This window comes from Aedes albopictus, chromosome 3, assembly GCF_035046485.1.
Source record: "Aedes albopictus strain Foshan chromosome 3, AalbF5, whole genome shotgun sequence".
Lineage (NCBI taxonomy): Eukaryota > Metazoa > Arthropoda > Insecta > Diptera > Culicidae > Aedes > Aedes albopictus.
Window position 1 is genome coordinate 324,661,197 of NC_085138.1, and position 27,267 is coordinate 324,688,463.

Consider the following 27,267-nt stretch of genomic DNA (forward strand, 5'->3'; position numbering starts at 1 on the left):
TTCAGCAAAAATAAAATGGCAAACCCGCGTGTCATGCCTCGAGCATGTGTGCTTGTCAACAATGCAATTGTTGCTACACTCATATCTGAAGTTACCACCAGAGATGTATATGCGATCACAGTTGGTGTATCTGTTGGAAATCTCAACAGGAAATACGTCTATTATTAGGTTTATTAGCCGCATGATGATCCATCACCTACGATGTTTTCGAACAAGTCACCGCAAACTGCACTTCAAAAGCCTTCCGCTTATTCAGTCATGTTGATGCTCACCATATCAACTGAGGCAGCTCAGACATTAAATTCAGAGGCTCCAGTTTGATGGAATACTTAAGTACCGTAAACCGGGGTCAAATTGATCAGCGGGGTGAAATTGATCACTCGGGTACTACATTGTAATTCCATACTAGGAACTCTTAAGCGTCGTAATAATCTTAAACTTTTTACGTCATCTGATTCGTAGATGTCTAGAGATGAGTGTAGACTTAAATTTTTTAGAAAAAAGTTAGTTGTGCCTTATTTTCTCAAGGAATTTGCAATGTATTTCTCATTTAGCTAAATCATTGCTTCTAAACAATCAATTGCTAATAGGACTTCCCGTGAATTCTCTGTTTTAACATGTTTGTGGAGCCTTGATAAAGATGTAATGCAGCTAATCAGAAAATGAAACAGTTAGAAAAAGTTCATTTTATGAAGAAATAGTCATTTTTTGTGATAGAAATCATTTATTTTAAATGAAATTGCCTACTTTTAGGCGTTTAAGGGGAAATTTCAAAATTTAATTTTGCATTTAAAGTAATAAATTCACTAGTTGTAACATTTTAGACGCGTTATTCGGTTTTAGAAGAGCAAAATTAAGCGGCGAAGGAAATTTTCCTTTCCAACCGATGCTTGAATGTATACTGATCAATTTCGCCCCAAAGTGGCATTTCCAACATTGAAGTTATTTAACTTAAAGTTTAAATTTGTTGAACAAAATTCAGTCCCGTGGTTCCATGAAGATCCACTGGGTACTGGTTTTACAGATATTCTTTTGGCAATATTTGAACAGGCACTGATGTTATCCGCAAAAGTTGTTTTGAAGTGATCAATTTGACCCCGGATTACGGTAATACAGATCTTGGACTTAACATAGGCAACCGCCCAACCTTCCTGATATCTGCCACAGAGGAAGTGTTACACATAACTATTTCGTCTAGGGCCTGTCCATAAACTACGTAGACTATTAGGGCGTGGGGGGGTGTGGCCAAAGTCTACGCTCCATACAAATTTCGAAAATTTTGAACGGACAAAAGCAGTCTTGCGAATACTCGCGACCATCACGAGACAATCACTTGAACCGCTTTCTGGAGTCACCCTTCCCAAGGTGATACGAACCAGATAGCATGTCATGCCTGGAATGACAAACATGTTGTGGGTTCCACCCTTCGCAGCTTTGCAGCGATAGCAGTTTCTGAGTATGCTTCAGGCGGGTTGCTAGAGAATCAATCTCTCTGAGCAACGATGCATAACGGGCGAAGTGAGAGCGTTTGCCGTAGCCAGGGCGAACTGCGTGGTGCGCTAAATGTGTGCGTTTAAACTGAGCTATGCAAAACGAATAGGATTTATGACGTAGTACCGTGCTTGTGATAATACACATGCATAGTAGCGTGGTTCAAAAAATCGTTTTTGCTCCACACCGCTTATTCGATTCGTAACCAGATTGTATGCTTTCTCACAAAATTTGAGCTTATTTGGTTGAAAATTGAGACTGCACAAGCCCTTCAAAGTTTGTATGGGAATTACTATGGGAAAACGATGTTTTTCATTCAATCGACCATAGCGTTTCCCCAAGTACTCTAGAGGATTAGTTGACCCTTGGTACTCCTAAATTACTCTATTAGCTACAACTTTGCCGAAGACCGCATTCAAATCGGACGCTTCATTAATTAGTTATCGATTTGTATCCAACTGGACAAACTTTAGCAATGATCCTCCAGCTTCCCAGCAGGCAACATTGCTGCACATGGCGCCAAAGATAGCACACTGAAATCATGGCTACTATGTTTCGCTGCAAAATGCAGTGATGCCCACCGATTAGTTAATCCATCATGAGTAAAGATTTCGATTCTGGATAAAAATCTGTAACTCATTAATGAGGCATGCAATTAGTATGCGGTCTTCGGCAAAGTTGTAGCTGATAGAGTAACCTAGAAATACCAAGGATCAACTAACGCTCTAGGGCATTTGGGGAAATACTACGGTCGATTGAATGAAAAACATCGTTTTTCCATAGTAATTCCCATACAAACTTTGAAGAGCTTGTGCAGTCTCAATTTTCAACCAAATAAGCTCAAATTTTGTGAGAAGGCATAGAATCTGTTTACGAATCGAATAAGCGGTGTGGAGTAAAAACGATTTTTTGAACCACGCTAATGCATAGTTTTACATGCTGTTGCTCGTGCATCTGCTTGAGGCGACGGAGAAAGTCATGACACTCACATGAGCCGTATCCAAGTCAGGATGATTGTAGCAAAGCAAGGGTGACCGGGTGACTGTGATGGGATTCTGTCTTTTCTGATGTTAGCGACTGTAGAGAGAGCGAATCAGAAACCGCAGCGACAGGGTGATACAAGTTTGGTGTTTATCAGCTTTTTTGTGACTTGTACGCTGATGCTTCGCGACACTGGACAAAAGTCTACGAGGAGGGAGGGGATCTGAGATGGCCAAAAAACGAGTCTACGTAGTTTACGGACAGCGTCCTAGTAGAATTAGTCAAGAGCTTGATCGATTGATGTGTCTTTTGTCTTTCTTTCTAGAACATTTGTATGTTATTTAAACTTTGCGTTTATGTCTACCAACTGGGATCTCTTACTGATATGGTCGTAGCCAAATTTCATGGATACTCACCATCCCTTCACGGAGAAAAATCCATTCCCAAGATCATGAATATGACTCAATTTTCCGATATTTTTATGATTTTATGTTATAAATATACACCATGATTATAATTTATGATTGATTTCACCATAGCGCTATGTACCCGTTATTGTTTTGGCTTTCGAAGACCAAAAATAAAAAATATAATCATGAAGCCATGATTAAACAAGCTGGAATCATGAGAAGCATTCATGAGCCCAAGAATAATTTTCATAAACCTGGGTGCAGATCCTGATGGTTTACCATCAGATTCATAAAATTATGGTTTGGTGTGAACCATGCATAGAACTCATGGAATCAAAAAACATACTTGTATGATTCCGTCGTCGTCGGACCTAAATGCTTATCAATCAAATTCATAAAACTATGGTTGAGGGAGATGGAGCCATGCATAGAATTCATGAAATTAAAAATTACACTAGTTTACAGCATTTTTGAACTCGGTAAGCTGATGATCATTTTTGGTGTAGAATCATGCCCTGAGTTCGAAAACGCGAAAGAAAAAAATTACAGTAGAGCGGATTTTTTTTCGACTTTCCATACAAGGGTGATGATTTGAAATCGATTTTTGTTCTATTTTTAAGCAAAGTCGCCCACTTCAAATACATCAATCTCTGTAATCAATGCTCCGATTGAGCTGAAATTTTTACTGTAACTTGCCTATATATGATATGTCAAATTAACGTCGAGAAAGAATTTTTAAATCGGGTTTTTCTTATTGAAAAAAATACATTTCTTCAAGAATTTTTGGGAATTTTGCCTAAATTTAAGGAGATTGCCCCTAAAACTCGCCAATATCTTGAATTTCATTAATCTGACGCAAAACCTGTGTTCAGATGATCGAATGGTATTGTATTCAGCTTTTAATTTATGGAAAAAGATTTAAAATTGGTTGAACAAAACGCAATATATTTGAATTTTAGTAAATTGCATATTTTAAAAAGTTGTAAAACTCGATATTGAGCTAAAACTCAAAAACTGTTCTACTTAAAATTTTTTGAAGGTCGGTTTCGAAATCAGCACTAAATTCTGCTTCAAAAATTTTGGTCGTTGACAGAAGTTCACGACTTTCATTTTATTTTGTAAACTAGTGTTATTTTTATGATTCCGTCGTCGTCGGTCCCAAATGCTTTTAATTAGATTAATAAAACAATGCAAGCTAAAATCATAAGAAAATTAAATACGTGATATCAGAGCCTATTTCTATGATTTTGGGACCTATCCATCATCTTTTTTTTTTCTATGAGCAAGCAGCACTTTATAGTTAGTCTCTTGTTAGTGAAGATATGTCATGTTCAAATATAAAAGAGAACAACAATGATCGAACTCACCGGATAATCATATTTAGCGGGTTTTCTATTTTTTTCTTTGGCTGTTACATCCAATAGGCTAAGGATGCCCTCCAAATCATATCGAATGTTCACTAGTTCACACCACTTGCTGAGACTCCGAAGTCGTCGAACGAAGAATTAACTGGAAAAATAGAGATAGGGGAAATTACCTATTCTCGGCCGTTTTGTTCTCTTCGTCTTTGGGGGTTTTTTGAAACCTATTGAACTCAGAGTTGGTCGCAAATCCTTCCCAACTAAGCTGAATTATATGGCCAAGTTTCAGGCAATTTGACTGACAAAAACCCCCCATGACGAAGAGAACAAACCTGCCGATAATACCCATTATCACCCTAATTAACGAAAACTAGCACGCGCGATTTTTATTTTGCTTCACTCTCCGTACATAAACTCGGAACTACGACGGATGGCCCCACGAAAACGCGAACTGGGCACTGTTTACTCAATCAACTCCCAACAAACTGCGGAATCCTACGGGCACACTGTTTTTATGTTGTTCCATTTCCTAATATATGCACATTTATTACTCTAACCAAATAAAAACTTTGCAAAAATAGCAGCTTCAACTTTTTCTACATGTCTGTACTGGACGACCGCGCGATTTATATAATTACATATGGCAGATAAGTGTAACGCTAGGAAGCGACCATAAATATAATTTATGAAAATGCTTGTTTCTATTCATAATTCTGGTCAACTATTATGAATCATAACCATGATATTATGACTTGGCAGACATCATAAGAACATGATTTTTTATTCATGATGAGGGGAATGGATTTTTTTTCCGTGTTGACACTCGAAATCATCTTAATGATGCCGTTGATACTACAACGGCCTTCATCGTGGAAGCACTGAAGAAGCTTGTCCTTTACGGTCTGTGAAGATCAGAGAAAAACTTCTTGGTGGAACTCTGATCTGGAGAAGCTTAGGAAACAATTTAGAAAGAGTTAGAACAGACGACGTTTTGCTGGATCGGAGGCTTTCAGACCGGGTCGCAAGGCCTACTAGATAGCTCTTCGGTCTGTTGGACGATCCGGCTGGAAGAACCTTTGTACAAATGTTTCCAGTTTGAGTGAAGTCATTCGGTTGAACAGAATCTTTACGGAATCTAAGCATTTCCTAGTGGGTCGCGACCCACAGTTTGGGAAACATGTCCTAGTGAACGATCTTCGTTTGCCAATTGGTGATTTCACTTCCTCTGATGAGGAAGTTCTGGAATGCTTATTCAGCACACACTTCCATTCTTCGATTTGGAGTTTTGTAACTATAGAATTGATTGAGTGGGCACTTAATAGCTTTACTTCTTTCAAATCTCCTGGGCAGTGCTGAAAATGTCATTTCGTCATATCTAAATTCAACCACATCCAGCTTATTTTAGAAGCTCAACATGAGAATATGGTATATGAAAAACTTGTGCGGCTAGACCAGCTCTACAAGAAAGTCACGGAAAACCCCGGTCTTTTTCGAACATTTAAGGTAAATGTCACGGATTACCTTCGAAAAATGCTATTGAAATTCATTGTGAATATCATATAGCATTTTTCGAAGGTAGTCCGTGACATTTACCTTAAATATTTTAAAAAGAGTAGTTTTTCCGCGACTTTCTTGTAGAGCTCGTCTAGCCGCACAAGTTTTTCATGTACCATATTCTCAGGTTGAGCTTCTAAAATGAACTGGATGCATGGCTGGATGTGGTTGAATTTAGATATGTTGAAATGACATTTTCAGTACTGCTCCTGGGGCAGATGGGCTGTATTCTGTTTTGCTTAAGGCTCAAATAACCATCATTCAGTCATCAACAATCATCAATTTTTCAAAAACAGTTTTCTTCCTCTAAGTCACAAAACCGTCATTGAAAATAATTTCACTGTTATCCAGATGGTGGCCAGAGTGCAGTGATAAATTTTTATTAACATTGGTTGAGATTTCAGCGAGAAAACTGCTTTTCAGTTTTTGCTAAACGATGATGGTTTGTTTCCTCTTAAGAAAAGATTAGATTATTTCAAACATGCTTTGAAAAAAAAATACTTGTTTGCAGTTTTGAAGCAGGGTGTATTCCCAAACCTTGGCGGTATATTTCTGTATAGTTTGTTCCGAAAGTGGGTCGTGCATCGTCTTCATACGAGTAAAGAGTTTCAGACCTATCAGTTTGGCCTCTTTTCTACTGAAATGCTTAGAACGCATTGTGGATCATCGCTTTCGTGATGTTCATCTGGCCAACGTGCCTCTTTATGTGAACCAACAAGCTTACCAATCCGGAAAGTCTACTGTGACTCTTTCACAAAAGGTTGTTTATAATATCGAGAAAGCAAATACTCAAAAGCAATCCTGCTTGGGTGTTTTTGTAGATATCAGGGGGCTTTAAAAAGGTGCCTTAAGATACCATATTGGAAGCCGCGTGGAATCATGGTATATTACCAATGATTTCTTATTGGATTCACAAAATGCTCAAAAAAACGACATTTCTTCTCGACATTGCGTCAAGCACTGATTAGGAAATTGAGTGTTTGGTGATGCCCCGAAGGGGGAGTCTTGTCTTGGTTTTTCTGGAATCTCGTAGCAGATGCGCTATTGAGGCACCTCAGTAATAGTTATTTTCCTACTTATAGTTTTACCGACGGCTACCCAACAGTTAGTTGGTATGTGCATCAACACTCTTTTCGACCTGATGCAAAGCGCGCTTCAGTTAGTTGAGGGTTGATGTCGCCAATGTAATATTTCGATTAATCCGAGTAAAACATTTTTCTTCTTTTCTTCTTCGTAATGACGTTTGGCCTTCGCGTCTCTTTGATTCTGAAATGGGTGTACCTGATCAGTAAAGTACGTTGGAGTTATTCCTGATTCCAAGCATTCCTGGCTCCCCGCATTGAGTTCAGAATCAAGAAAGCATGCATGGCCTTCGGGTAATGCCGGCAGCGTTCGAAGTTCTCTTTGACGTTGCACAATCACGGATTAATTTTATACAATAACTAACTGTCCCGGCAAATGTCGTATTGCCTGCCTACTCATGCAGAAAAAAGCATGGTAAAATCATAAATATTTCAGGTAAACTCAGATAAATTGTCAATTTATTCTGGCAACAAAAATAAATCTGTTTGGAGCAAATCGAACGTCACATTTGAAGCAAATTCAATCCATTTTTGAAACAAACATGCATCTTCTGACAGGTTATGTTAGAAACAAATGTAAAAAATTTTGTTTTTTTTTTGTAGCAGGTCGGCCTTGCGGAAATATTTGTTTTCCAATTTAATTTACAAAGTCATTTCCTTCTGTAGGAAAAACCCACTTCCCGCGTGGCACTTTCAATTCCAACATCATGTAGATAACATACGCTCCCGAAGTCAATGTGATTTCGTGGAAACTTTAGGTGAAACTTGACTTTTTTTGCAAGAGGAAATCTTGTTTGGTGCTGCAGCTGGAACTTTGAGTTAGTTGAGAGTTTTGTTTATGTTCTCGACGGCGGAACGTGGGGCTCTTCAATGGGTATTGTGGAAATCAATATGTAATTGAGTTAGTTATAAAAATAAATATTCTAGTTTTAAACATTTTATCAGTTTACCGAATAAACATGAATATTTTTGTTTCAAACGAACGAAATTTGTCTCCGAGTACGTTTTTTGACATGCAGCTCTGTAGAGAAATGCCTCGCAAAATGAAATTTCAAATTGTCCCGTTTTTACTGCTGTCCTGGTCGATTTTCATAATTATATTTTCGCACAAAAACGTCGAGGCCCTGTACGGATGCAACAAAATTATGTGGATCCATTGACCCGCTCCTGAGCCTGTTTGAAACGACCGTGACATACAAACACCATTCCATTTTTATTTATATAGATAATTTTCTTGTACTTACTGCTTATGGGTACTCGGTTTACCAGAGGAAGCTCCTGTGAACCGTAGATCAACACACACCTCGTTGTTTCCACTTTTAGTGAATTGGGACAAAGTTGTCCTTGCTCCAAGTGATCTTACAATTGCTTGAAATTTTCCGTATAGGACATTTTCAACGAAATTCCCCTCCCGGGTAATGTAATCATCCGGTTATCTGGAGATAAGTATTTCAGACAGCATCTTATGTTACACCGATGGCTCCCTTCTCGAAGGTCGAGCTGGTGCTGGTGTCCACTCTCGTGAGCTAAAGCTGCATCAATGTTTCTCACTTGGTAGACACTGTAGTCACTGTACCGTTTTTCTGGCCGAAATCATTGCTCTTACGTGCTCTTCAGTAGCACGTAATTGGCAAAGCAATATACTTCTGTTCAGTTTGCCAGGCTGCTATTAAAGCACTTGCTTCGGCCAACTCTAGGTCGAAGTTAGTTCTCTTCTTCTTCTTAACGTAACGTCCTCACTGGGACAAAGCCTGCTTCTCAGCTTAGTGTTCAATGAGCACTTCCACAGTTTTTAACTGAGAGCTTCCTCTGCCAATGACCATTTTGCATGTGTATATCGTGTGGCAGGCACGAAGATACTCTATGCCCAAGGAAGTCAAGGAAATTTCCTTTACGAAAAGATCCTGAACCGACCGGGAATCGAACCCGTCACCCTCAGCATGGTCATGCTGAATACCCATGCGTTTACCGCCTCGGCTATATGGGCCCGAAGTTAGTTATCGCTTGTCAAACTCAAATTGAGGAGCTGAATTCAGCAAATCCTGTTCACCTTGTATGGGTACCTGGCCAAACGCCATTCTTTCATCGCTGGAAATGAAATGACTGATAAGTTAGCTGGTACTGGAGGATCACATGAATTCATTGTCCCTGAGCCAGCTATTCCGATTGTCGTATGATGGTCATGAGTACTGTCAAAAACTGTAGTTTTCATGAAAATCTTGTGTGTTGATCCCATGATTATCATGTAACCTACAGTTTTTGATTGTATATTTCAATTTAAATATTACTGCAAAAGCAGTGAATCATTATCGGTAGATTGGCTTTTTCAATCTACCCCATAATATTCCAGAACACCGGTAAAACGTGCTTTGGTCTCATTGTATGCCTAAACAGAAGTTGATCAGTAAGCACCATAAAAGTGTCCATCGGATTGGACTTTTATGGCCGCTAAAATATGCCAATAATCTTAACTCAAACCATCAACAACCTGCTACGCGCGTGGTCAATTCGGCATCCGCACGCTATCAAAGCCAATTCATGGAATATCTCTTGTGTCGCTCGCGCTTCGCCATTCGCCATAACCTAGACAGTAAATTAATTCATAATGACACGGCTTCCAATTCCGCTGCTAATCTCACTTTAATGGTGCCAATTTTTCCATCGGATGTCGAACGAAAAGCTTCAACAACTTTATAACAATTTCCATTCATCCAAATATCTGTACTGATTGGTATTTTTTTTTCTCCTTCTCTACTAATTCCCACAGGCATCCATGGATCTTCCGCCGGACAAGGCGAAGCTGCTGAAGAACTACGACAACGAAAAGAAATGGGACATCATTTGCGATCAGGTGAGTTTGTTGTTTTGGCTAGTCTTTTTTCGGACTTTCTTCCGCTGTACACGAATGTCCCCTCCCTGGAATATAAACAATAGTTTCTCTCTGTATGGGCAAATCGGATTGCCTGGCGGAATGAAGCGTGAGTTGAATAAATTAAGCTGAGGACACTTGATCGAACGTGGAGAGTTGATAAGTGGAGCAATTTTCTGGGGTGTCGGTTTCGTTAAAAAAAAACAAGTTTCGATGATTTAAGTCGATCAAAAACTGTCAATTAGTCTTCAGTTTTGGGCTTTTGCCGGTTCGTGATCTTTGGATTTACTATAAGGTGCGAAAGTCATCGAAGAAGTTCATGTTTCAAGCTTTAGTTTTGGTGCTTGTCTTGGAATAACACTCAAGTAGATTTTTATTTTCTAATTTTATATTACTTGAAGAACGTCGATTGTCCTTAATTTTGAATACCTTTTCGTTTAATATTTGTTAAATGAGTTCAAAGTGATATGCTAGCCTTGCGCTGATAATCTATAAAATAAATAAATAATAATAATCTGCATTTTGAAGGGCCCATAGCCGAGGCGGTAAACGCACGGGTATTCAGCAAGACCATGCTGAGGGTGATGGGTTCGATTCCCGGTCGGTCCAGGATCTTTTCGTAAAGGAAATTTCCTTGACTTCCTTGGGCATAGAGTATCTTCGTGCCTGCCACACGATATACATATGCAAAATGGTCATTGGCAGAGGAAGCTCTCAGTTAATAACTGTGGAAGTGCTCATAGAACACTAAGCTGAGAAGCAGGCTTTGCCCCAGTGAGGACGTTACGCCAAGAAGAAGAAGAAGAAGAAGAATCTGCATTTTGAAACAGTTTATGAAAACTGCTTTGTCTATCATCACAGTTCAAGGTCAAAATTGTGCGAAAACTGGTACCCGATTAAACGACTTTTGATGGTCACATTACCGGTCAGCTTCCATTCGATACTCAGTCAGCTGATTTCAGCGCAATTAACCCCTATCACATTGCATAACGTCGCACTCACCACAATCCTTATTAGGAAAGACTCGGTGAATTCAAATAGGCCGATCAAAGAGGACCAGTTGTGCCACTCTGATGGGTCTATTATCCGTATTGCGCATAGTTCTTTGGACGGACCGGTCCGGCCCGCTAGTAGTCAGGCGTAAAGTGCCATCGAGCCCACACTAACGAGACAGGTTCCGTCGTCGTCATCTTTGGAGAACGACAAGCTAGTACTTCTGAACTGAAACAACTAGTTTTCATTGACAGCGCTCGGGCTGTGATTTTCATTCGAATGAAGCAGGTCAACAACATTTCAAAACGGAATAAATCCAGAGCTCTGTTTGGACAGCCAAAGCCGAAATCCCCACTTTATATGGTCATTTGTTAATGGCTTTTAGCACCCCGTATGTAACAGTTTGACCTCGTGTCAAGCATATTTCACCCGTCGTTAGATTATCTCATTATGACCGGAATGGTCATTGATGATTGCAGTGTACTTTGGTACAACGAGGTGTCAAAATGGTTTCCTTAAAAAGAAAACAGGGGGCGTGTCACAACTCAATCAACGGAATGAATGTACTCTCGTCGGAGTATGAACAGTTTACGGTTGAAGGCCGACACGAGATCAGATACATTTATTGTCGGGGAAATAAGACGAATGTATTACACTTTTAGATATACAAACAATTTATCAATTTCATCAAACTAATTTTATTTATTTAATGATGAATTACGAGAATGCACTTCGGAACAGATAAATATATGTGAAAATAAGTAAACCTATATATTGTACATACCACTTATCCAATTACGAATAAAACGAAAGTCGTGAAATTCTGGGTTCGGATAATTGCAACTTTTCAATTTTGCGACTTTGAATATTATTTCCGACGTTCTCCCACAAATTTCATCTTAACATTTTGTGTATGAGGAACTAAGTGTATTAGAAGGTTACATGTTCACTCCAAAATTGACTTTTTGATATAAGGTCCGAAGGGTCAAATCACATATACCAAACAACTCACCTCGACGAATTGAGGGGATGTCTGTGCATATGTTTTTACATGCGACTATGAGTTTAAAAATCTTCAAAAGACTGACCTGTTGTTCCTTCATGCTTTATTATTCGTTCGCACTGAGTCCTTCGGTTCCTATTAGTTTATTAGTACCTAGCTAACATCCCGCCAAACAGCGACCAACTACGTGTCTGTTAGTACCAATACCCACAGTTTAGGCCAATTTTTTGGTCCGATGAACGGTGTCCTCCCGGTGCAGCTCTTATGCCATTTGGCAGTCCAGCTTTCCGCGCACGGCTCGGGTAGATGGTAAATCTACCCTACCCGACAAAGAGTTCTCTGGTACTGGAAATTCTTCTGGAACCGATTCTTCCCGAGAAGGTGCCTATAGAACGATACTTCGATTCCGGTAGGAGATGTTTCTTCCCGATCGCTCTACTCAGACAGCCCCCGGCGTAGGATCTGTCTTACTCCGACAGAGAACTTCCCGACGAAGGACGTTCTTTCGTGTGCCGAACACCACTCTGATACTCCCCCTGCGGTGGATGTATCCAACCCCGACAGAAAATTCCCCGACGTAGGAAATTCTCCTGAAAGCTGACCGAGAGCCTTGTCGCTCCACACCTTATTCGCACATGACTCAGGTAGTCCCGGGGGTGAATCTACCATACGCTTTGACCAAGCTTCTGCGCACGTTCTGAATTGTCGCTCCGATCACTTATTGCTGTTCTTCCTACTTTCGCTGGAGAAATTACATGATCACCGCCTAAAACGAATGAGTTCGTGGGAAGTTATCAAGCCAGATCTTCACCGTACGGCAAATCCTCCAGAAATGCCTTGAATACCAGGTCCCAACGCATCACCTGTTCATCGACTTCAAAGCGGCATACGACAGTATCGACCGCAAAGAGTTCTGGAGAATCATGGATCAAAAACGGCTTTCCTGGGAAGCTAACTAGACTGATTACAGCAACGATGGACGGTGTGCAAAATAGCGTAAGAGTTTCAGGTGAACTTCATTCGAATTTCGCCGGGGACTGCGACAAAATGACGGACTCTCATGCCTACTCTTCAACATAGCCCTGGAAGGTGGTATGCGCCGAGCTTCGGGGAACGATTTTCACAAAATCGGGTCAATTGTTGTGCTTTGCGGACGACATGGACATTAACGCCAGAACATTTGGTACGGTGGCAGAGCTTGCACCCGCCTGAAACGCGAAGCAGCAAAGGTCAGACTGGTGGTGAATGCCTCAAAAACAAAGTACATGCTGGTAGGCGGAACCGAACACGACCGGATCCACCTGGGTAATAATGTTACGATAGACGGGGATACCTTCGAGGTGGTGGATGAGTTCGTCTACCTCGGATCCTTGCTGACGGCTGACAACAATGTGAGTCGTGAAATTCGAAGGCATATCATCATCGGAAGTCGGGCCTACTACGGGCTCCAGAAGAAGCTGCGATTTAAAAAGATTCACCCACGCACCAAATGCACCATGTACTAGACCTGTGGTCCTCTGCGGACACGAAACATGGACCATACTCGAGGAGGACCTGCAAGAACTCGGAGTTTTCGAACGGCGGTGTGCAGGAGAACGGTGTGTGGCGGAGAAGTGTGAACCACGAGCTCGCTGCACTTTATGGTAAACCCAGTATTCAGAAGGTGACCAAAGCCGAAAAGATACGGTGGGCAGGGCATGTTGCAAGAATGCTGGATAACGTAGAGTGCAGATAGCACGATGGACCGAGGATTGCGAGCTGCCGCCACAAACCGTGTATTGTGGCGTACTTTTGTTGATTATGTCTTGTCTTAAATGTGATGATGAACCTGGTTTACCACAGGGTTTGTCTGTTTTCGGTAGTACAGGTCGGACTCGATTATCCGGGGGTTCAATTAACCGGGGGCCCGATTATCCGGGGCTCGATTATCCGGCAAAAATGGCTCGATTATCCGGGGAAAACTTTGTTTTTGCTTTGTTTACAAATTTTTAGATTACAGTATGCCAAAAAATGTGATAAACATCAAATACAAAACCTGTAAATAAGATTTAGCCTATTTGAAAATTGTTATTATTTTTTCACATTTTTCAGTTAAAATTTCATTTTCAAAAAACTTGCTTGTAATAATACCAGACGTTAGGTTTCGGCACTACAACGTCATATATGTTAGCTTTTATGTTTAAGGTACAGTTTTTGATTGAAGAACATCAAAAATAAAAGAAAAAAAGCATGGCTCGATTATCCGGGTGATTCGATTATCCGGGTGAAATAATTTTGGGGTCACCCGGATAATCGAGTCCGACCTGTAGTACCAGTTTGTGTTCCGGATCGGTTCCCAGGGTGGCCACTCAACCGGGAACTCCGGGAAAACCGGGAATTACCCGGGAATCGCAAACAACCGGGAAAAACCGGGAAAAAACCGGGAATTTGCTTAGAACATAAACCACCCTTAAAACTGAAGGTCCAGGATAATAATTTCTATTGCATCTACATGAGAATCATTATTTTTTCTTAAACATGATCAATATTATTGTAATCTAAAGATACTATATCGCAGATACTAGATGCAGAGTTCAAAACTCAAAACTTAATCATAAGATTTATTTTTCTTGAATTTTTATTTTAAATCTTGGACTTTTTTAATGGAACTGTTGTAGAGAATGTTCCCCATGAAGGGGCCACATAAAAATCCAACATCCCATGATGCATGCTACACATCAAATTGCGGCTTTTTCGATAACGTAATACCACAGAAAAACAGACGTCACACTCTACTCGCTTCCCATCGATTGCCTTTTTAACGGTTGATTCAAATATTCAGTAGTTGGTCAACTGACCAGTCGCAGTGCTCCTGTTTGACCAGTCGTTTTTGCTCCTGTTTGACGTTTGCTCACTACCGCCATCTAGTGGTGGCTGGACTAAACACGGCACGATTAGCATTGGGCGATTACGATTTCGTGATATAATTTGTTCTAAGTGTTACGTCTGTTTCTCTGTGCTAATACCGTCTACCCCGGTTGCTTCGACCTCATCTAATCTGAACACTTTTGAATTTGACTCCCGCTAATCTGCATCAGTGTTGGTAAAAACTCAAATTCTCAAATCTCATGATTGAGTTGTTTTACGCGCGATTCTTGACTCGTCAAACTCACCGCCGAAAAAATCATGCATGAGTTGACTCGCGATTTCACTCATTGCTTTATTTCTTGGTGTTCTTATTATTTACATCAAAGTTTTTAGAATTATATGATAGAACAAAAGCAAATCTAGCGTACTATAACATTGAATGCCGTTCAAATGGATTTGGATTTGTTTTACAAGCGAATGAGATTCCGGCGCTTGACTCGTGAGAGCGAGATTTTGCATGAAAATCTCGCGCGTGAGAAAATGATTTAGAATCGCGCGCGAGTTTGCTCACGCAGGATCGGTTCATGAGTCTGCTTTGAGTGTGATTTTACCAACACTGATCTGCATATCGTTCAAACTAAAAATAGTTCAAACGTCATTCTGATCATGGAACGGAGTGAAACGGAACGCAGAATCAAAACAAAACAGCAACAAGGGTTACTATCAGTGTGTTTTTCGATGCCCACAGGATTACTAGAAGTTCAAATTAAAAATGAACCCCGTTGGTTTGCATGAGGTGTCGTTCAAACCAACAACGGGGGTAGACGGTAGCCAAATTTATCGTTTAGCAACAGAATAGGCTCAAACCACATGTGAAACCACCGGTAGTGTTCCGGAACTAGTTCTAGGGTTCCCTCCGGCAGTGGTAAAAAATAAAAGCGAACCAAAACCATGCGCGAAACAAGAAATTATAGCTTTTTCGATAACCTGATGAACCTTAAATAAGTTTCCCAATAAGAACACTTCAGCTTGCGTTGACTGAAAGATTATAAGTACCTATTAAACTCTAAAGGCACTAACACCACTAGGTGGATTAATCCGATTTTTTGTTAATTTTCTGATTATTTTCCCGAGATTACTTCGAATGTGGGCTTCGTGGCCGTGCGGCTAGAGGCGTCAGTCATCTAGACGTTTCGTAAGCCTCGGAGTGTGGGTTCGATTCCCGCTCCAGTCGGGGAAAACTTTTCGTCAAACGAAAAATTCTCCACTGGGCCACTGGGTGTTATGTGTGTTGTCCGTTGTCATATGTTAGTGCTTGTTCAGTCTGTACAACCTCTGGTTGAAGACGGTGTAGTGTCTTTTTTATAGATGCCGTGCAAAATGTTCCTATAACTTTCATCAAGAATCCGCTCATAACCCAAACAACCAGGAGTCACATAATAAACCACGCTGTAAATCGTATAAAGTACTATTTTGAGTCACTATCGCATATATGTACGGCTGACGGATAATTTTCATCCCATATGATGTTATTTTTTGAACTTACTACGATGTATCAGGTTAAGGCAAAACTGGATCCATTTCCTCACTTTTTGGTTTTTTATTTTTTTTTTAAATAACGAAGCAATATTTTCAAAATGATTTTTTTTTCGTGGTGGAAAATGTTTTTCGTTTTTGCAGACACAATTTTTGAATAAAATTTCAAAAAAAAAATGGTTTCTGCAAAAATGGAAAACTTTTTCCACCACAAAAATATCAGAAAATCGATTTTGAAAATATTGCTTCATTATTTAATAAAAAATCAAAAACCAAAAAAATTAGGAAATGCTTCCAGTTTCGCCATACAGTATGCGGCAGGAAAAAATGCGAAAGTGTTTTTCAACTTCAAACCTCATTTTCGTCCATTTGACGTTAACAAATCTATGTTTCAACGTTCCAGGATCTCTAACAGGCTAGTTTTCTGAACAGTTAATTATTTTTTTCCCATTTTAGTCACTAACCTTTACAGGGCGGCACCTGAAGCTGTAGACAATCAGAATTTTCAAACCGCAGAAAAGTACACAGGTCGCTAAATTTCGTATCTTACAAAACAAAATTTTTAATATTCTCTACAATATCATCAAATATATGTACTCAATTCATCTACTATGTGAAACTACATGGCTCTGGATCAGTGTGGTCTGGTTGTTCATCGAAATTAAGCTAATTTTTTTACTGTTATAGTCATTTTGTTTTATGACCATTGGGCGCGCAGTTCATTGATACCCGCTTATTAGGCTTACATTATCACATGTTAAACATCAAATATGTTCATTTTTATTTTGCATTGCTAGAATATAGACAATGACTGATACACTGTCACGAAAAAATAGTCATATATATCCCATATTAGACTTGTAATAGTGCCTTGAACTTTTCGCATTTTTTCCTGCCGCACCCTGTAAGTCATATAAGAATACAAATCAACTTTTATAAGATATGAGTACATCGTAGTAGATGATGTTCTGATGTTTTATTGCGATGAACTTTACTTATTCGCAAAAGCGTGCGAGCGAACTCGCAAAGTGTCAAATGAACTCGCATAATAGCGTACTGCAATGGTTATACGACTTCGCTTGGTACTTTTCTTATTGTGTCAGTTTTCCTCACATTGGTGTATGGATGAAATCGCATAAAAGTACAAATAAACTCGTTGAAGTGTGCATACAAACTCGCAGAAGCGTTTATGTTGACATATTGCGATTAGATATGTGATAACAATTAACCCTCTAATACCCAAATTGTTGATTTTGATCTAAATATCATTTTTCGTCATCTAAAATCGATTTTAACATGTTTTGGAAGATGATTCTTTTTAATTCTCGATTTCGTGAATTTCAGTTTTTGATTTTTCTAATTTTTATTTTTGAACATCCCCACACTTTTGTATTTTTCCTGGAAGCCAATTTGGGGTACGGATTTTTTGAGGTGAAAACATTTTGAGATTTTAAGATTATTGTTGAATTATGTTTATTTTATTATTTTTTTCATAGAAAATTTTATTTTCCGTGTAATTTTAAGAAAAATAATTTTAGAGTGTATTCGATTCCCTTAAACTATTAAACTAGGATAGAATGATTTGGGAAAAATTTAAAATATGTTAATTGTAGCGATTTAATACAAAATAAACAATGACTTCTAAAAGGTAACTAAAACATCAATTTTTCAATGATTTAAAAAAAAATATCTTTCCACTCACTAGGGTGGCAACAAAAAGAAACTAATTTGAAATTCCCGCATTTTCCTCGACTTTTTCCTGCATTCATTTCGCAATAGTAGGGATTTGAATGGCATTTTATCACAAATGAACATATATGTCATAAAAAGGGTATTATTTATTTAAGTTTTAAAAAATTATTCCCAATACTTTTTGTTTCAGCGATAAAGGTAAATTATTTTATTGAAGTATTTGTCGTGTTTTTTGCCCTTTACATCTCATCCAAATTGCAGCATAACTCAATCATATTAAATTCCAGTCCATTCCAGTTCCAAAATCCTATCTCCTTTCTATTTACGAGAGCGTCGGTGAGTCGCTGGCATCTCGATAAATAGATATCCCTTCCCTATTGTCCCTTCCCATCCACATAACGTGTTTCTTATCGTTTCAGAGAGCGATCAATGGCGCTTAAGCCTAGGCTTATTAGCCAGGACACATGGTCCAAATGCCTGTGCCCCATCCCGGAAGCAAAAAGGTCCATGGAGTGACAAATTTCTTAGCTATGTCACTCCCAACGTTGGTGTTAAAAAATCACTTACACTCACATTAACACATCTACATGATCAACTCAAATACACTTACACAAACTGAATCTTGCCGCATCACTCGCTTATAGTGAATCCCCAATCAACCCTTTCCAAATATCCAACTCCTTGACATCTATGGGGGTGTCGGTGAGTCGCTGACCTCTTGTAAAGTAGGTGTCATATCATCACATCCTTTCCTATCCTCGTAACGGAGAAGATGGGCGTGGCCGGCAATGAAAGTTTTTATGTGTTTTCTACTTCATCCTCTGATTGGATAGCTATTCCTTCCCAAATAGCATCCATAAGCAATTAGAATAGGAGTATTAAAGCTTTAACATGACAACTTTCAGTATGCAATCTACGAATCACTCCGTTACAACGCAACGCAACGCAATTTTTCAATGATTTAAAAAAAATGTAAATACGTTTTAAAATACACCAAAAACCATTTTGAGATATACAAAACCATCCTAAATCAGCCAAAAATGTAAAAAAAATGATTTTCCACGAAACAAAAATTACAAAAATGCTCAAACTATACCCCGTCTAAAGGCGGGATTGGGACTGGGTATTAGAGGGTTGAAGAGTTTCGGTTGGACTGTGGATGAAGTGCCAAACACTGAGGTGAGTTATTGCATCTTGCATTGCTTTATAGATTACCGTGCAAATGTTCAATCGTCTAAAATATTTGTTCACACGTCAAACACCAAGGAAAGTAGCAAGTAAACAAACCGATTATTCCATGCACCACCCAAAAAGTGTAACCGACGCTTAAAATTTCTAGCAGCGAAACGAACCAATGTATGCTTAAACTGGTGGGAACATATTGTGGTGTGACAAAAAATTTCTGCAGGGGGTCGAATACGGTGCAAAAAAAGCAATAGAATATTATGATAATTAATCAGCTTGTTTCATAAGTAGCGTTTGGGGATCTAAGACAAAAGGTCGAAGGTCAAAAGCTCGAAGGTCATAAGATCGAAAGTCGAAAGGTCGAAAGGACAAAAGGTCGAAGGGTCAAAAGGTCGAAAGGTCGAAATAAAAAAAATAACTAGGACAAAAGGTCGAAAGGTCGAAATGGCAAGCGGTTAAAAGGTCGAACGGTCGAAATAACAAAAAAATAACTAGAACAAAAGGTCGAAGGGTCAAAAGGTCGAAAGGTCAAAATAAAAAAAATAACAAGGCCAAAAAGGGCGTAACTGCATTTTGAAACAAATCCCTCTTTCACATCTGTGGATCGTATTTCAATGCCGCCATGCAATCACCGCCAGTACAGGAAAGAAGAGCAATTTCTCTGTCTAGTAATGTTTGTGAATTTCGTGGGAAACTTAAAATATGACCCACAGATGTGAAAAAGTGATTTGTTTCAAAATGCAGTTACGCCCTTTTGAAATGTTGGTGCCGAAATGTCGAGAGGAAGAAGGTTGGAAGGTCAAAGGCTCGAAGGCTGTAGTTAATAATTAAACTGAAATTCCAGGATTCGTTAGGTACGAAAAGCGGATTTCGAATTTATTCAAGTACCTGCAGTGCGATGATTTACGCCATAACAGTACTTTTTGTTGTAGCAATGAAAGAGTAGAATGTGCGCCATTGAATTTTGTACAGCCCCTAGTTTTGCTTGCCAGCGCTGCAACTTTTGAATTTGGCAAAGGAAATGGTTGAAATTTTGAACACAAACCTCTCAATCTACATTCGTTGCATAGGCAAAATTTCAAAAAAATCGATGCACTATCAACAATTTTATAGTCAAAACATGTATTGGGAATGAACGCGATTTTAGCCCTCTGACAGCAATTAATCAGCATGCTTTACTGTTTCGATTGTACTATTGAAAGTACTATACCAATAATCATCAAATTTTGCAGACATAATATACACATAATCAACTACCTTCTGTGAAAATTTCATGAAAATTGGTAGAGAAATGCAAAAGTTATGAATAGGCAAACATCGCACATGAAAAACCCGAAAAATGTTCCCTAACATTCACCTCTATCAACACCAGTAGCTTTCAAACCAATTGATAAAAGTTGATGAAATTTTGCAAGAAAGTGTCTCTATAAGTGTCGTAACTGCTAACAAAATTGCATAATTATCGTCACAGAACTTTGAACTGTAGCGTTAAAGAACCATCTACCATGCGAATGAAAATTGGTCATGATTGTACAAAATGCTTAAAACCACGTCTGTTTGTTTTTCATCCACTGTTGAAAGTAATGCATCGATTTTAATGAAATTTGGCACAAATAATAAACATACACCAAAGAGTTCTCAGTCAATTATTTGACCAATTTTACCGATTCACTACAGAGCTACAGCCGTACTTCTGTGTCCCGATTATTGCGGATACAGGCTTTAACCAAACGTTTAATGCATAATAACCAAATATGTGCCAAAATTGTCAATATCGCTTACATCACTTTGCAGAACTACGCCAGTGAAGGAAATCACTTTGAAGAAAATATTGCGAGTTTTTTTTAAATGCTCCCTGTGACTCGAAAGAACGATCAATTTTTCAAAAAAGGCAAAATTTTAGAAACGAATATTTTATTAGTAAGTAGACAAAAAAAAATGTCAAGAAGCACTACTAGAAAGAACAGTCTATGTTTAAAAGAAGACAAAATTCTATTTAAAAAAATATATAGTAATAATGTCAACAACTGCCAAAAAGCATTACTAGAAAGAACAGCTTATCTTTGAAAAAAGGCTAAATTCTATAAAAGAAATTAATTGTAGTTACGCCAATGATTGTTCAAATGAATCATGCATTCTACAACAAACTAGTACTAGGAAAACGCCAACTATTATAAAAACCCACAGTAATTAAAGGTTGGATTCCCGTTCTGGTCAGGACATATTGTCGACTTCTTAGGAATGTCTTAGCTTGTCATATAATATAAAAATTCGTACAATGACAGATAACTGCGAAAGAGCTAAAAGAACCCTGAGTTGAAAAGATGCAGGCTGCAGCTAGGCCTGAGAATGTGAGAATGTAAAGTAAGAAAGAAGAAGAAAGAAAAGATTTATGGTTATTTTGATCTTCTGTATCATCGTCATTGTTCCCCTTCATCCATTTTTCAATTCGACCTTTCGACCTTTTGTCCTAGTTTATTTTTTTTTAATTTCGACCTTTCGACCTTTTGACCCTTCGACCTTTTGATCCTTCGACCTTTTCACCCTTCGACCTTTTGACCGTCGACCTTTTGACCTTTGACCTTTTGACCTTCGACCTTTTGTCCTACAACCGCGTTTGGTGTTGTGTGTGAAGTGTGGCTCGACAATCCAGAGGTCATTAGTTCGATATCGAGCTGACAAGAATTGTTTTTTTTTAATATTATTAAGTCGCATAAGATGCTGAATCACGCCGCAATAGTGCACACGGTGCATCGCATAAGATATCGCTTCAAGTCATATAGCGTTATTATTATTACGTCAATACACGTATAACGCCTCTACTTTTGTGCGCATAAGGCTCTTTTACTGCATCTTATGCGATGTAACTTTAACGCATAAAAGTACGTATAACATGAACATTAACTTTGTTATACGTGCAAATTGGTTGTCTGGGAACCTTCTTGGAACTTTACCATTCAAGGATGATACGCCGGTAATTTAAAAAAATCTCAATTTCTCGAACACTGCAAATCCATACGCAGAAGAAGGCCAAAAGGCTTAAGTTCAAAATGGCAAAAAGTCTACAAATCAATAATTTTCGTCCATGTATTAATCCGGATTTGTTCCACCTTTGAATCTAAAATACGGAGTATCTACAATGATCGATTTCTCTTCATCGATTTTCTCTTTTGTTAATGACTTGGCCGGTACAGCATTTTCGGTTGTTTTTGTAGCTCAAGATGCTAGTTCTAGTCATCCTCCACCAGATCACACCGAGAAATCATCCGAACACTGATCGAATTGGTTGGAATAATCCAAAGAGAAAATCGTCGAAGATCAATGTTAACGCCCGTACGATACTAGGGGTATACCTAAATGTCTAAGGGTTCCGAGTACACATGATTAAATATTGGACAAGGAAAGAGTTCAAGAGTTAACATCTGTTTGACATGCATAATGAAAATTCGATCGTGTTAAAACAAACTGTTTGAGCATAAATTTGTATTCGTCAAATAGTAGACCCTGTATACTAGCATCCTAACCCGACTAGAAAAACATATCAAGTTTATAACACATTGAGTTATGATGTTGTAAAAGTTTTCTATAACTTATTATGTTATAAACTAGAAGCAGAATGATGTTAAAATAACTAAAATTGTAACAAAAAGTACCCTGTTCTAATCACAATAATAACCTATTTTGTAACAATAAGATCAAAATTATAACACAATATGATATAAATTGTAGCTTCAAGAAAACTAGTTTCTATCATATTTTGATACAACTGTGTAATAGTAGTTTACGCAACAAGGTGCAGAATGACGATTTTTACAGCACGAGTTGTACACTTATCCAACGAGGCTTGCCGAGTTGGATAAGTACGACGAGTGCTGTAAAAATCGAGTTCTGCACCGAGATGCGTACAACATTTTTTGCAATTTCATAAATTACCACTTGGGGATAATTTTTAACAAAACTTTTTCATCTATCTGCACACTGATGTTTATAGCCATGTTTAAGAAAGTCTGATCATAGCAGGTTATACTGTGCAGTTGTCACAATTTTCCAAACCTGCGTCCAGAAAGCATCAAGAAGATGATCAAAACTGAAAACAGTGCTGTTATGGTTCATTACGCAACGCAAATCAGTGCTATAATGAACCATTACAGCACTGATAATTTGGTGTGGGAAAGTAGGCCTTTTCCTGTCAGATTTGCGTGAGGTAAAACAGCCTATTACGGTGATAAATTGCAAAAAATTATTTTCCTAATGTCAAAGAATGAAAACTAAATTATTTCATAATGAGTTATTAAACATCATTTATAACATAATATGATATAATTGAGTTATAACATTTTTAAACATCTAAGATGTTAAACGTGATTATATCATAATGAGATATAAGTATCTTGGTTAGTTATAATTATGTTATATTTTTGTTAGAATCTGCTAGTCGCGAACCCTCTTAAGATGTTAGGCTAAGCGCACCGCGATAGCGTAGTGCGCGTTCTGCTAGCCTGTCTGGGTCATATTGACCCGAATATTCTATTAGGGTTAAGTATGTCACCTCAATCTCAACTTGCCAAATTGTACCGTTCGACCAAATTTGTCAATTTGAAAAACATTACCATATTACTGAATTTTTCCGAATGCTGCTGCCGTCATTCATGACCAAAGGCACAGGCTTCAGTGAATTCCTCTCAAATTCTAACGTGCCAAATGCCAAATATGCGATTGAATTCGTGCGGAAAGGTATACCTGTACTGTGCTGGAATGGTACCCTCAACTTAACATCCATTCAGAATAATGCATGAGGAGAAGCGGGAAACAATTCCAAACCGGCACGTATGCAAGTCGGAGAGCGCAAAAACCTGAGGAAAAATGTCAATGTCACGTCAGCCATAAAAAGGCTGTCATCTTTATGTAGAATTAGAGAAAATTCCTATAAATCAGCCTAGATACTCGAGGGAAGGTGCTGCTCACGGACTCGAACAGACTGGGGGAAGAACATCACATAGAAACCGAAATAGTTAAATGACCCATTGTTGGGAATTAACGAAGCCTTGTTTTGATTCTGGCCGCGCTTGGATTGCAGATATGTATCTAACCATGGACTGAGTACCAAGCATTTGTGATGGATGTTTTTCGTCTTGCTTTGGTCCGGTTGGTTTTGTTTTCTTTTTCTGGTTATGATAGTGGAATAATCCAATGTGTTGGTCATGGGTAAGACTTTGACTTAAAATATGAATTGGTGCACGTGCTTTAACCCTCTAATACCCAATCCCGCCTTTAGACGGGGTATAGTTTGAGCATTTTTGTAATTTTTGTTTCGTGGAAAATCAATTTTGTTATATTTTTGGCTGTTATTTAGGACTGTTCTGTATATCTCAAAATGATTTTTGGTGTATTTTAAAGCGTATTTACATTTTTTAAAAATCATTGAAAAATTGATGTTTAAGTCACCTTTTAGAAGTCATCGTTTATTTTGTATTACATCTCAACAATTAACATATTTTAATTTTTTCCCAAATCATTCTATCCTTGTTTAATAGTTTAAGGGAATCGAATACACTCTAAAATTATTTTCCTTAAAATTACACGGAAAATTAAATTTCCTGTGAAAAAAATTTAAAATAATAATATTACCACAATAATCATAAAATCTCAAAATGTTTTCATCTCAAAAAATCCGTTACCCAAATTGGCTTCCAGGAAAAATATAAAAGTGTGGGGATGTCCAAAAATAAAAATTAGAAAAATCAAAAACTGAAATTCACGAAATCGAGAATTAAAAAGAATCATCTTCCAAAACATGTTTAAATCGATTTTAGATGACGAAAAATGATATTTAGATCAAAATCAAAAATTTGGGTATTAGAGGGTTAACGAAACGTTCATTGGTATATTTAATTCAGGTTTTGATTGTGGTGATGATATAAGCGGTTGTTAGTTTTTCGTTGTATCATTCTGTCATGAAACTGACACCTTTGGGAATGAAACTGTTGATTAAACATCGTTATTTCCCTTTGAAGATTTCAAAGATAAAATCCCGAACTTTCGTAGAAAAAATCCCAGTCGATTTAAGGTTTTTCATTTTATTTTACAAATCATGGACTTTTATGAACACACTTTTCTAAATTTTTGTTTTTTTTTTGTTTTTGTTTAATGTGGAATACTCAGAGTTTCTTCAAGTTTCTACCAGTTGTTTAATGTACTACTTTTCAGTAGTGACAGTTTTAAAATAAAACATATGTCTGAACCAACCCCTAGAATGTATCGTACCATCGTATCGTAGTGCCCATCTTCAGCATATGACTAATCTCACCGCGTGTCTGCATATCGTCTAAAGACTTTACATATGAAGACATCGTCGACGCATCGCTATACGGGCCGTGCTTCACAAACGATTAGGATGATTCGAATCTCAACTTCGTTCGAAAGACTTCCTGTCTGTTTCTCGATTCTTGGCAATCCCGCCGATGCATCTCTGCATCCATTGCACGTTGCTGATAAATCGGTTGGGGAAGGCGGTGACTGAATACACTGCTCCAGACATCCGCACCGAGCTAAAAATAAAACATCACTCCCATAGAAGGAAGTTATGGATGCTGTAAAAAAGAGCGACAACTTTTTTACTCACAATCCATCACCATGCTTGTTGTTGTTGGGAGTTGGGACCAAGAGAAGTCGTTTTCGCTGTTGAAAGTTTTCTCGACCCGACAGAGGCTGAGCCTGAGAAGCAGCCAAGAATGAATGGATCGGTCTGACTCGACGAAAGAAAAACAGCCATTTGGCATCGAATCAACACCCCATATCGTATCATCATCGTCGCATCGTCTTGGTAGGTGTGCTTCACCAGGTTCTACGGCTCTGCTGTGGGAATCGGATAAAGACGCGGGCATGACATCCTAATTGAGTATCAATTCCACGACGGCTGCATCATGATTCATGCGCAAGATGGTCGGTCAGAATGGAGATTGGGCCACTTGAATACATATAAGCACCACGGCGCACCAAATCTTTTTCGATTTTTGTGATTCAGAGATGCGCTATTTGGAAACCAATTTATGGTTTACTGGTGATTCATTTACCTATGCAAAAACATGATGCTAAATGACTGCAAAACCGTTGTCATCACTCATTTAATAGGAATGAACTTGACGTAGTATTGCTCATTGATGGCATGATTTTGTCCATCTCGGATTAACTTTGTCGCGTGTCCGCAGAGGACCACCGGTCTTATTAGCGTTTTGTACATGGTGCATTTGGTGCGAAGGTGAATCTTTTTTTTTAATTGTCATCCGTCAGTAAGGATCCGAGGTAGACGAATTTCTCCACCACCTCGAAAATATCCCCGTCTATCGTAACATTACTACCCAGACGGATCCGGTCGTATTCGGTTCCGCCTACCAGCATGTACTTTGTTTTTGAGGCATTCACCACCAGTCCGACCTTTGCTGCTTCGCGTTTCAGGCGGGTGTACAGTTCTGCCACCGTTCCAAATGTTCTAGCGATAATGTCCATGTCGTCCGCAAAGCATACAAATTGACCGGATTTTGTGAAAATCGATTCCCGGCTGTTGAGCCCGGCTCGACGCATAACACCTTTCAGAGCGATGTTGAAGAGTAGGCATGAGAGTCCGTCACCTCGACGCAGTCCCCGGCGAGATTCGAATGAACTGGATAGTTCACCCGAAACCCTTACGCAGTTTTGCACACCGTCCATCGTTGCTTTAATCAGTCTAGTCAGCTTCCCAGGAAAGCCGTTTTCGTCCATGATTCTCCATAGCTCTGCGCGGTCGATACTGTCGTATGCCGCTTTGAAGTCGATGAACAGGTGATGCGTTGGGACCTGGTATTCACGGCATTTCTGGAGGATTTGCCGTACGGTAAAGATCTGGTCCGTTGTCGACCGGCCGTCGATGAAGCCAGCTTGATAACTTCCCACGAACTCATTGGTTTTGAGCTCGTGAATGGCATGTTTAACTTCCCTCAGCGTAGGAGTTTCTTCCGTTGCCGTGGGCTCCCGTGCCTACGTTCTCCACGTCGTTCAGGTGCTGATCGAAGTGCTGCTTCCACCTTTCGATCACCTCACGTACGTCCGTCAAGAAGCCTCCGTCTTTATCCCTGTATATTTCGGCTCGCGGCACGAAGCCGTTGCGGGATGCGTTGAGCTTCTGATAGAACTTCCGTGTTTCATGGGAACGGCACAGCAGTTCCATTTCTTCACACTCCGCTTCTTCCAGGCGGCGCTTTTTCTCTCGAAAGAGGCGGATCTGCTG

General features: G+C 39.0%; 1 protein-coding gene across 1 annotated transcript in view; it reads left to right on the top strand.

Moving 5' to 3' along the window:
• Positions 1 to 27,267, top strand: part of LOC109401161 (formin-like protein) — a gene marked incomplete at its 3' end in the record, with an annotated part of 264,398 nt that overhangs the window by 182,432 nt on the left and 54,699 nt on the right. Inside the window, 1 exon segment of the mRNA XM_062842861.1 lies at positions 9,647 to 9,730. Coding sequence (XP_062698845.1) covers positions 9,647 to 9,730 — 84 coding nt within the window.